Source organism: Bos indicus x Bos taurus, chromosome 10, assembly GCF_003369695.1.
Source record: "Bos indicus x Bos taurus breed Angus x Brahman F1 hybrid chromosome 10, Bos_hybrid_MaternalHap_v2.0, whole genome shotgun sequence".
Taxonomy (NCBI): Eukaryota; Metazoa; Chordata; class Mammalia; order Artiodactyla; family Bovidae; genus Bos; species Bos indicus x Bos taurus.
The window spans coordinates 100,397,253-100,409,651 of record NC_040085.1 but is presented as its reverse complement, the minus strand read 5'-3'; the positions used below and the strand labels follow the sequence as shown (position 1 = coordinate 100,409,651).

The window sequence follows — 12,399 nt, the reverse complement described above, 5'->3', positions numbered from 1 at the left end:
TCCCGGAGTTTACTCAAACTCATGTCCATTGAGTTGGTGATGCCATCCAACCATCTCATCCTCTGTTGTCCCCTTCTCCTCCCGCCTTCAGTCTTTCCCAGCATCAGGGTCTTTTCAAATGAGTCTGTTCTTCGCATCAGGTGGCCCAAGTATTGGCGCTTCAGCTTCAGTATCAGTCCTTCCAATGAACACCCAGGCTTGATTTCCTTTAGGATGGACTGGTTTGATCTCCTTGCAGTCCAAGGGATTCTCAAGAGTCTTCTCCAACACCACAGTTCAAAAGCATCAATTCTTCTGCACTCAGCTTTCTTTATAGTCCAACTCTCACATCCATACATGACTATTGGAAAAACCATAGCATTGACTAGACGGACCTTTGTTAGCAAAGTAATGTCTCTGGTTTTTAATATGGTGTCTAGGTTGGTCATAACTTTTCTTTCAAGGAGCAAGCGTCTTTTAATGTCATGGCTGTAGTCACCATCTGCAGTGATTTTGGAGTCCAAAAAATGAAGTCTGCCACTGTTTCCCCATCTATTTGCCATGAAGTGATGGGACCGGATGCTTTGGGGTGGGGGGAAAGGTGAAGAGTTCGGCACCCAGGCCAAGACACGAGAGCGAGTGCCAGGCGACACAGGTGAGGAAGAGGAGGAAGCCCCACTTTGGAGCTGATCTGGACAAAGTAAAGGGCCGGGCTCAGCTGAGGAGAAGCTGCTTGGCAAGAAGCTGGAGGGAGAGTCAAGGGCAAACGCGGGACCCTGTGTGCGCGGAGAGGGGTGCGGACTTCCCCCCTGAGGAGGGGCTAGTAAAATTTCAGGAGGACAGGGAGTCCCCTACGTACGAAGGAGTTTAGTCCCAAGAGCACAGAGGTCCAATCTGTTCCTACGTCCCACAAGTTAGCCTAGGTACCCAGCGAACACAACCGGCTATAAAGTACTGTGCTGTTACGTAGCTTTATGATGCTGTTCACACAAATAACACGTAAAAAAACAAAGCAGCTTTAATCTTACAGTACAGGACCTTGAAAAGGACAGTAGTACAGCAGCTGGCACTCAAGGGCCGGCAGCGAGTCAACAGGCAAGTGGAGTTACCACCCGGAGGAGGTAGACGAAGCGGAAGAGGGCGGAGCTGAAAGGCTCGTCAGGGCGGGAGCTGCGGCGGCGCAGCATCACCTATGCTGACGTCACTCACGCTCACGCAGCGTCACGCTCACGCAGCGTCACGCTCACGCAGCGTCACTCACACTGACGCAACTGAACACACATGCGCCCGATGGCACGTCTGCAGGTTCACAACCCAAAGGCTCGTGTGTAGGGGGCATAACATATGATTTGGAACCCGAGTTAAATTAACTTTCTAAAAGTCAAGTTTTTATTAGTGTAGTATCATTGAGACAGTTGGATATTAATTATCAATACACATATTTTGTAAAACCATTTTCATACGCATACTGTCACCTCAGAGTCCAATCCATCAGGCTTCTTGACCTCCATCCTCCTACTAAACTCTCAAATATTAAGGGCAGCTTTTTTTATATAAGGATAGGAAAGTAAATCCACTATTCCCCCCTCACCAAATGAATATATGCTTCAGAAGCCAAATAGGAAGATTTATTTTTTAAATTTTTATTCCATAAGAATTCATTTTTTCCAAAAAGTAAATAGATTTATATTTGTTTCATTTTCCTAAATCTCATTCTTAAGTAGAAATAATCATGTGAATTCTTGATATTTAAATATCTGCAATAAAATCTTAAACAATTAATTTTAAATTTTATCAGTATTTGAGAATATTAATATTCCTAACTTTACTTCTATCCTGACAAAAAATGCCCTTGAAAATCATATATATCACTGCTTGATTAAACATCAGATTGTATTCAAGGAACTGCTCTGGGCAATAGGAACAATTCATGCAATTTTAATGAAAACATCTTATTTTGGAGGAAAGCCACGTACGTTTTACAACTCTGAATTCCTCTGCCTGTTTAAATTTTTAAGTTCAAAACTAACTGGTGAAATAAAATGCATAACAAAGCAAATTGGTAATCCTACACTACCACTAGAATCTAAATAAAATTGCAAATTGTTTTTATCAGATACACTTAACTCGTTAATAAATGATAGGGTTGTGTGGTTTATGCAAATAAATTTGAATACTGATGATAAATTGGAAGTACTGTGAAATTGATAAAATAACAGATGCTTAGGAGTTTTTTCATAGAAAAACAGAGATTCTCCTTGATAAATGAGTAATTATCACATCAATTATTTCCCTTTTTATCTGTGAAACATAATCCCAACTCATTCACCTACTGAGTTAGTCTACAGGACATTACTCTAGAGGCAAATATCTGCCTGCTAACATCAGGAAAATATTGACTTACTTGTACTGCATTCTGGGAGGTTAACCCAATTTTAGTGATAAAAATAGACAAATGAAAAGGTTAAAACTCTACTGACTGAGTAAAACATGTTTAAATTGTTCTGTTCCTCTTCATACAGAACGCAAAGCCGTGTAAGGCCTAAGGCTGGTGACAAACAATTCTCCTAAGTTATTCTTAGGATAAAGCCACCAAAAGAACGGTCTGTCTAACCTCACTTAGACATCACGACAATCAGTAACAACTGACACTCTGCCTACTCTATGAGAATGAAAACTCAGGCACAAAATGTTGAGTTGTTATTGTAAAGCCTCATTCACTTTGAACTGGTTAAAACCTGAGAGAGCGCAAAGGCGCAAAGTCTGAATAGTGAGCTCAAAAGAATCCAGTCAGCCCTGCTCCCTTCTGATTCTTTTAGATCACGGTCCAATTAAGTCAACAGGAACAGGACAGGACATACCAAATGCAGGTCCTTCACCAAGTCCTTGTGCTGGTTTTGAAACTTTCAAATCCCACGTAAAGTTTTAAAACCAGACCAACAATGCAAACGGTTGATGTTTTAATTTAATCTTAATTTTAATCAAAATCTTGCAAAATTACTGAAAACAAAAGGCACATTACTTACTCTGCTTATTATACTTTAGGTACCTCTTATGACTTGTACATATATTATGCAAAAAAATAGTTTTGCACATCTATCAATACAGAAACTATAATGAATAGTCAATGACAAATGTCATTCTTTTAAAGAAGAGAGTACAACATTTTAACCTATTTACCGTCTTTGTTTGATACCACACAGGCCTCCTGCAGAGTATTTTGTATACCACTTTCTTCTAAAAAGGTCTGATGATTACACATTTGAACCCCATGAGATTCAAACTGTTTATTTACCTAAAAGACAGAGTTTTCTCTCGCTTGGCAGGGCAAACACCTGGTAATGTTTAAGTTCTCTGATTTACAGCTCTCTCATCCCCTCTCCTATTCCCAGACTTACTAGAAACACTCTTGGGCTAAAAACTTCACTGGCCAGGAGCCCCCGACCCAGACCTCCTCTTCCTCGGTTCCCTTCCGACCCACCCACCGTCCCACCCAGTCAGCAGCTCTTTCTAGCTGCCTCTCCACTTCTAACAAAGCTGATTCAGGAGATGCGGCTGTCTGGCCAAGTCTTCCTTTCCTCCTCATGGTGGCAGGCACCTCTCTCTAAAAGACAAGATCTTTCCAAGCAGAGTCAGCCTCGTCCTTACTCAGGACCGACAATCCCATCCATCAGTCTTTCCGGACACTCCTGGCTCTGCGGATGTTCTGGCTCCCTTTCTAAGCCCCTGGCTCCCCTTGCCTCCTCTTGTGCATCTCATCCTCTGGGTCAGTACTGGTCATTTCTATTTAAGCTCCAAGTCTTCACGAGTAGAGTGCCCTAGTTTTACACCTATAGACACAAAAGTATTGGAAATACAAGTTTATATTTATGTACAAAGGTACAGAATGCCTGGTAGATTTAGCTAATTTTATAACAGCACAATAGATAGGCAGCAAACTTACTAATCTATAGCAACAACTAAGTAATAGCGATTAAACTATGCTCTGAACTAAATATTGCAGCTAAACCTTTACCTGAGATACTGGCAATGCAGGATCTGGTTCCTGGAAAGCATTAAGAAGGTAGTAAACATCTTTAGGATAATACAGTTTCTAAAATAAAAAGTCTTAATGATTAACCAAGTATTTGTAGGTAGACTAAAAATCATTCAATATGGCATTAAAACATGTATAATATCATATAAGAAACAAATCGCCAGTCCAGGTTTGATGCAGGATACAGGAAGCTTGGGGCTGGTGCACTGGGATGACCCAGAGGGATGGTATGGGGAGGGAGGTGGGAGGGGGGTTCAGGATGGGGAACACGTGCACACCCGTGGCAGATGCATGTTGATGTGTGGCAAAACCAATACAATATTGTAAAGTGAAAAAATAAATAAATTAAAAATTAAAATTAAAAAAAGTTAAAAAAAATGTAAAAACAAAAAAAATCATTCAATAAAAACCCAAACATTAACTCTAATCCTTCCCCAAAAGTGCACTCAAGAGTTCCGTATAACTAATATCCAGGGAGGAGTGCTAAATTTTCTATTATCAGAAAATTCTAATTAACCTCACTTAGAGCACAGAGAAGATATCTATGTATTTAATGAAGTCTCAGTATCTTAGGAATTAAAAATAATTTTACAACTATACCAAGTAAATATTTTTTTATATTCAAAAATAGTTGATGGTGGTTAAAACATTCAGATTTTAATCACTTGGGGAGGAGGAAAATCCACATACTATAAACCCTTCTGCTCTGCATAAACATAATAGGATTAGTGGCTGAAGATAAGAAATTAATTCTGACTGTAATGTCCTCTGAGAAATGTTTGTAAATAGACTATGTAATATATATTGGTGCCAGGTGCTGAAAAACTCGGGGTTTTTTCTATCCCAAATTAAATAGAAGTCCACTGGTTTAAAAAAAAAAAAAACAGATTCATTACAAATTTATTTATAAAAGATCTACACTCACATGTTTATAGTCAGCAACCTCTGAACACTCAATCTGCAGCATGTTTTACCAGGAAAGTTACTAAGAAACAGAAAAAGGAAAGAAAGGAAAAAAAAGAACCTTGCTTTCGACAGCTCTAAAATCCAAAAAGAATACCCTAAAATATTTAAGAATATGTGTGGAAGCAATGTGTAAACCATCTGGTCACCAGGCAAGGATAAGCAATTTCCTTAGGATGACACGCAACAGCAACATGAGAGGAAAAGGCTAAACTAGGCCAGAAAGGGAGAGTCCAGTGAGGCCCTGGTGGTTCAGACGGTAAAGAATCTACCTGCGATGCAGGAGACCTCGGTTCGACCCTTGGGTCAGGAAGATCCCCTGGAGAAGGAAATGACAACCCACTCCAGTATTCTTGCCTGGAGAATTCCATGGACAGAGGAGCCTGGTGGGCTACAGTCCATGGGGTCGCAGAGTCGGGCACGACTGAGCGACTAACACTGGCAATTAGCTGAACCAAACACAAAACAGCAACTTATAAGACACAGCAACTGCAGCTTTTCAATGCCAGTGCCTTTCATACTCTTTCATACTCTAACACTTTGGCCACCTGATGTGAAGAACTGACTCACTGGAAAAGACCCCGATGCTGGGGAAGACTGAAGGCGGGAGGAGACGGGGACGAGAGAGGATGAGATGGTTGGATGGCATCACCGACTCGATGGGCATGGGTTTGAGCAGACACCGGGAGACAGTGAAGGACAGGGAAGCCTGACGTGCTGCAGTCCACGGGGTCGCAAAGAGTCGGACACGACTGAGCGACTGAACTGAATGCCAGTGTGCATAAGAAAGAACTGGAAAAAGAACAGATTTCCTAGATCTCACAGTCCGTATTTAGAGAAAGATACCAATACAAGCAATGAGATGACAGAAGAAATAACCCCTCTATTCTTCCTTTTATTTATTGGTGTACATGGCTAAATGACCCATTCTCTCATGAGTCCCACCACCATCTCAGGGAGGCGGGTAAGTGTTACTATCCATTTTACAGATAAGGAAACAAATTCAGAGATGTCATGTAATTTGCTCAAGGTCTCACAAAGAAGCCAGAGCTCATAATTGCCAGTCCACCTTAGAGATAAAAAATGAGCTGGATATAACCAGGCAGGATTGAAAGGTAAAGTGAAGGAGAGGTACAAGATAAGTTCCGTATAGAAAGGGGTAAAAATGTTCGCTAGAGGTGATTGCAGACAACGTCTGACAAGGAAAAGAAAAGTTAAAGGAAAAAGGACCATGGAGAGGAAGTAAATGCGGGATGCCTGCTATTCAGCCAAGGGCACGAAGATTCCTCCAGCAGCCCAAACTGGCGCCAGCAGCCCAGCCTGAGCGCTCTGCTCACTGATGAAGGCCTCCGGGGCCTCTCTGTCTCTGGGGATCACAAGGACGATTTCCTGTGCGAGTAAAGGACATTAGGGAAACGACGCGAAAGGAGAAGAAAATCAGAGGCCTGGAGGCTGGAAAGGCGCAGAGCTGGTCCAGGTGACGTGGCTGAAGATGGAGACGAGGCTGAACCACAAGGGAGGCAGAGAAAACATTGATTCCACATTCTCCTGGCTTCCCTGGACAGGCGCTGAAAACTTCCTATGGGGGAAGGCACACAATTAAATAGACTACAGTACAATGTGGTAAATGCTATACTCAACCCTGAACCAACTGTTGATGCCTTAGAAGGATGAGAGAAAAGCACGACAAGAGAGACAAGGAGATCAGAGAAGAGAGAGATGATTCTGGAAGTTTACTGAGTGCCAATGATCTATGAGCTATATTCATCATTTTATCACCATTTCACTGAGCACTTTCCTCACAGATGGTTTCCAGATTACCAACAATCCTTTAAGACAAATACAAATGGCAGAATCCTGCCTGCAAATATTTCTAGCTGCTGCTAAGTCGCTTCAGTCGTGTCCGACTCCGTGCAACCCCATAGACGGCAGCCCACTAGGCTCCTCCATCCCTAGGATTCTCCAGGCAAGAACACTGGAGTGGGTTGCCAATGCCTTCTCCAATGCATGCACGCATGCTAAGTTGCTTCAGTTGCATCCGACTCTGTGCGACCCTGTGGACAGCAGCCCACCAGGCTCCTCTGTCCATGGAAGTCTCTAGGCAAGAATACTGGAGTGGACTGCCATTTCCTTCTCCCTATCTCTAGCTGTATAGAGAGAATAAGAGCTCACTTACACGTGTTGATGAACTTAGCCCACACAACAGTCCTTTGAGACAGGCATATTAACATGGCCATTTGATGGATGAGAAAACTCAGAGGTCAAAGTGTACAGGGAATATTTGAGCCTGTGTTGTTGTGTTAGTCACTCAGTCGTGTCCGACTCTTTGCGACCCCAGACTGTAGCCCGCCAGGCTTCTCTGTCCATGGAATTCTCCAGGCAAGAATACTGGAGTGGATTGCCATTCCCTTCTCCAATGAGCCTAGACACTGTCAGTCAAGAGCATGCACTTAGCTTTGTATTGAGATCATAGCAAGGCTGGAAAGCAGACTACTGTAGGGTGTGGAAGACAAAGGCTAGTCTGCAGACCCATCAGGAATGGCAGGACAATGCAGGAAAAGAGTCAGGATATTTTAATTTAGAGATAGGGCAAAACTCTTTGTAAATCACTGAGACCTTGATCTTTGGGTCTCTGTCAATTATAGTTTTATGGTTTAAGTTAACCCACTCACATAAGGAACCACAAGTTAGGTTCACTTGGTCTAGCGGATTATTCCCAGGGGTGTCAGCACAGCTGAGTAGAAAGCAGCAGCACCAGCGTCAGAAGACCTCAGCTTGACCCCCAGGGAGCCACTCAGCTACAGGACCTTGAACAAGTCGGGCGACTTCCATGACTCAGACCCCTCTCAAGAGCCCTAGCGCCTACTTTATAGGAGAGCTTGAAAAATAAAACCTGGCATCTTAAAGACCATTTCATAGTTTTCAGAGTTCTTTTACATATACTATCTTAGTTCATGAGGTATAAGGTGGTAGCACTTTCAACAAGTATCAACCACACAGAATTTCCTTATAAAAACATGTATCTAATGAGCAGGAAAGCAGCCAGCTCTCTATTACTTCCTTCTTCAGAACTCAGAACTGACTCCCAATTTATGGCGCATCAAATCAAAGCTTCCCTTTGAATCTCCTTCGAAGTGAGTGAGTAAGAAGACGGAGAATGGAGGGGCTCTGCCTAGAACCTGGGCAAACTCATGAGCATAAACCTCAACTCACAGCAGCGGCTTCCTTCCTCCCGAGGGTACAGCTTTCCCTAGGTTGTTGCTATTACTTTAGGGAATTAAAATCTCCAGCTAGTTCTGAATGTGACTTCCTAATTGCCATCAATACCTACTCTGGCTAATGAGTCTAACCAGCTCTACTCATAAACCACGGGGTCATCATTCAGAATTTAGCAATAACAGGAAGGGAAAGAATGTAAGAGAGAAATGAACGGATTTCAGAAGGTTTAGCGAGATTTAGTGACCAGGGAGCCAAGTGCGAGTGTAATCTGTAAAACTCAGCAAAGTGAACTGCTCTGCAGTGTCTCGAATCAAAAGATTGTCTGGCTGTAAGTCTCCATGGCCCCAGTGAGGAAGTAAATTAGGTAATCACACAGAAAGATGTTTATTTGGCTTGGAGCACCAGATCCTTGTCTCAACCAACTACTCACATACATCTCACTGGGGACCCCTCCTTCCCTCCCGTTCATCTAAGCCAGCGGCTTTCGGCCTTTTCTCCACATTCGGACCATTTACAGTCATAACTCTCCGCTGCAACATCTCTCATTATAAGCAGAGATTGGTGGTGGGGAAGGAAAATGTGACTTACCCCCATTCTGATCACAGCTCACCCGCCCACTCCCAGAATCACTGATTCTAATACTTTAAAACTTTATTGGAAATCTACCCCATTAAGAAAAGTATATTATCTTTAAAAAAAAACAAAACCACTACCTGAAAAACCTGTATGTTTCATAACTGCTGAATTATACTGGAGCTAAAATCGGGGCTGCCTTTTTAAAAGCCATGAATCTGACATATGGAACACAAAGAACAGTAATCAGATTAAGCAACTAATCAGGATGACCGACATGAGCTGTAAATGCAAGCATTCCCTCTAGGTCATGTTGCTGCATGGAAGGCCATTTTGCATTTCTCTTTTTTATATCTTACGACTTTTAACCACTTTCCCAGTTATGATTTAGAAAAAAACTCTGAAAAAAGACAACACTTCCCTATGAACTGATTGTTCTTACTGTCTTTTGTCAAATGGGAAAAGTCTGATGAATTCATCGGTTGTCCTTTTTTATTCTTAACTGGTCAGCACCTTAGTCCTTCGTGCTTACGGACCCTATCCTCTATCCCTCACCACTCTGCATCTGGAAAAGCAGTTCAGAATCCATCTTTTTCAGGAGCCCTTCCACACTGCCAAACATCACGTTATCATCTTCAACCTACCCTTCAGGCCTTCTGTATCCAAATACAAACGTTTTACTCTAAGGAAACAAGCTAGTCCATAGCATATCATACCTCTCCAGCCAACCTGACTACTCTGACGTTAGCAAGAATCAAAACTAAATACATACATGCTAATAGAAAGTATGTGTGCATGCTCAGCCGCTCAGTTGTGTCCAACTCGCTGTGACCCCATGAGCTGTAGCCCACTAGGCTCCTCTGTCCATGGGATTTCCCAGGCAAGAATACTGGAATGGGTGGCCATTTCCTCCTCCAGGGGATCTTCCTGAACCAGGGATGGAACCCATGCCTCCTGCATTGGCAGGTGGAATCTTTACCACTGAGTACCTGGAAAGCCCTAACAAAAAGTACAAAGTACTCATTATTTCTGAGATGACACCAAAATGTTATCTCTTAAAGGACAACTAAATGTAGAAGAAATAGTCTTAGAGGTGGGCTTCATCTCCAAAGATTAATAATGTATCACGACTGAAATGTTATCTTCATGAAGCTCCCTGGACCAGCTTATAAAAAGATTAACAAAGAGAAAATCACTTTAGAGAGGTTTTCCTCATCCGGGAGAAAAATAAGCAAAGCTAAAAAGTGAAAATTAACATAAAAAACAAAAGCTATTTTTGTTCTGGGAGGAAAAAAATAAAAGCAAGAGCAAAAATGAATCCATTTGGCACTCAGGAGAAATATTTTAATTTCCTTTCTCTTCCATGTGTCCAAGCACTGCTTCAGAGTCACTCGTTTGTACTAAAATCAGTTGGGTGGCATAGAAATGGTACTTCAAGGAGCTGCACAGGAAAAATAGTCTAAAATATAGATGCCTCAAAAAACAAAAACAAAGCCCATGAGGCTAAAGCGACAGGCGAAGATAAACCCACTAACTTCGGGCTGAGGACCATCTGCTTCTGCTCTGATCATGTATTTCTATTAGCCCTTCACTGACTGCCAGTCTCTGAACTTCCTCCAGTGGAACAACGAGAGAGTCGTAAGAAATACCAGTGATAATTACTACCAGAAATACTCTCCTGTAAGGACCCAGGAAGAAACTGCTCAACTGGTTTAAAAAAAAAAAAATTCATCCTTGAAACAAGAAATGAAGTAAGAATGCCCCATAATGCAATCACACTTATTTGAAAAGGTGAATGCATTTAAGAAACTCCAGTGGGACTTCCCTGGTGGTCCAAGCTAAGGCTCCAAGCTCCTGATGTAGGGGGCCTGGGTTTGATCCCTGGTCAGGGAACTAGATCCCACGTGCCGCAAACTGAGACTCGGTGCAGCCAAATAATTAAATAAGTAAAAATAAGTATTAAGAGAAAAAAAAAAGGGGGGCCTATGGTGCTGAGAATTAAGATGGGGGCAGAGAGAGAGAGGCAGAGGCCATCAGGCAACTAGGGTGATCTTGGTAAACACAGCGGAAGCTGGCACACACCAAACGCATGCACCAAATGCACGTATGAGTACGACTGCTGCGCTCGTTCAGCAAATATCAAGTAATGAGGGCACCCGTGTGCCAGACTCCTTGCCATTCCACACGCAGACCTGCCATCCTGGACTCATGCTAAGAGGAAGGAAGAATTCTGGGGGCTTTTAATCATAGGAAAACCTCCTTAAGCTTCCTAAGGCTCTTCATTAATTCCATCAGCACTCTAACATAAATATTTAAATTCTTTTTAATGAATTAAGAAAAAAAAGCACGTTTTCTTTAAGCGTGGGGAAAATCATACTGGAAGATATTTCCAAAACGAAATAACAATTGGATACAACATGCACAAATCGGTGCTAAGGAAAGCGCAGAGGGAGATAGCACAGCACTGAAAGGCTGGCCCAAGGCCTTGTGCTTCACTGGGCTCAACCTGCAAAATGGTGCAAAAAGCGCCAACTTCCTAAACTAGCTGAGGATTAAATGAGATAACAGAAAACCCTCTGAATCAAGCCTGACAGAGGCTCAATGAATACTCAATAAACTTTAGCGATTTGTTACCTACTTTGCAAGGCTATTCTCAGCAAAGAAATAAACATGATTTATAGAATTTATCCCTGGCAAGTAGTAAGCACTCTACAAAAGGTCACTGAACACTGTAAAGACCCAACCACAGTGCCCAGCACAAACGAAACCTGAATTGCAATACTGAACCTCACTGTGACTATGTCATTAAGACGAGAGACACAGAAAGCAAACTATGGTTACCAAAGGGGAAGTGGGCTGGGAGTTGGATAAGTTAGGATTTAGGCAGTAGCATATACCCACTGCTATACATAAATAACCAACAAAGACCTTCTATATAGCACAGGGAACTATATTCAATATCTTGTAACAAACTATACAATAGGAAAGAAGCTGAAAAATATATACATATGAATCACTTCACTCTAACATCTGAAACTAACACAAAAATGGTTTTTATAAGATTACAATGTCTTAACTATTAATAGAAAACACCGCTGCTTTGCCTATAACACATTTCCCAATGCGACATCTCTCTAGGGTGATCTGACCCTTGCCCACAGCCACAAAAGGAATCGGTGGTCAATTAAATTTCATAAATATTGTATTCATCAGAATCAGGCAAAGTTAAGTCTCTTTCTGCAGAAATTCTCAGAGCCTTTAGAATGAATCTCTAAGTAGGGAATACACGTTTCCCAAATGCATTTAATGAGGAAATTTTCTTCCTCCGGGGACTGTTGTTCTGTGGAATGGAAACTACCCTGACTCAACGGAAAAACAATGTCTGGTACACCACTGGTGTGTAACAAACTCTGGTTGTACAAACTGTAAAGGGGTCCATATTTTGTCATGGTTCCCAAACAAACCTGAGGGTGGAATCTTTTTTTTTTAGCAGCATTTGCGGGACGACTGTGCTAAGAAACACACTTGGAAAAATGCTTGCCTATGGAAATGAGAGTCTTATTAACCAATAGGAACTAACCCAAACAGAACCTAGTTTAGCATTCTCACTAAGGTAGACTGTTCTGAGG

General features: G+C 42.0%; 1 protein-coding gene across 1 annotated transcript in view; it reads right to left on the bottom strand.

Moving 5' to 3' along the window:
• Window positions 1-12,399, bottom strand: part of TTC8 (tetratricopeptide repeat domain 8) — a 100,812-nt gene that overhangs the window by 45,594 nt on the left and 42,819 nt on the right. The window contains exon 6 of the mRNA XM_027552887.1: window positions 3,995-4,024. Within this exon, the coding sequence (XP_027408688.1) occupies window positions 3,995-4,024 (30 nt within the window). The remainder of the gene's footprint in view (window positions 1-3,994; window positions 4,025-12,399) is intronic.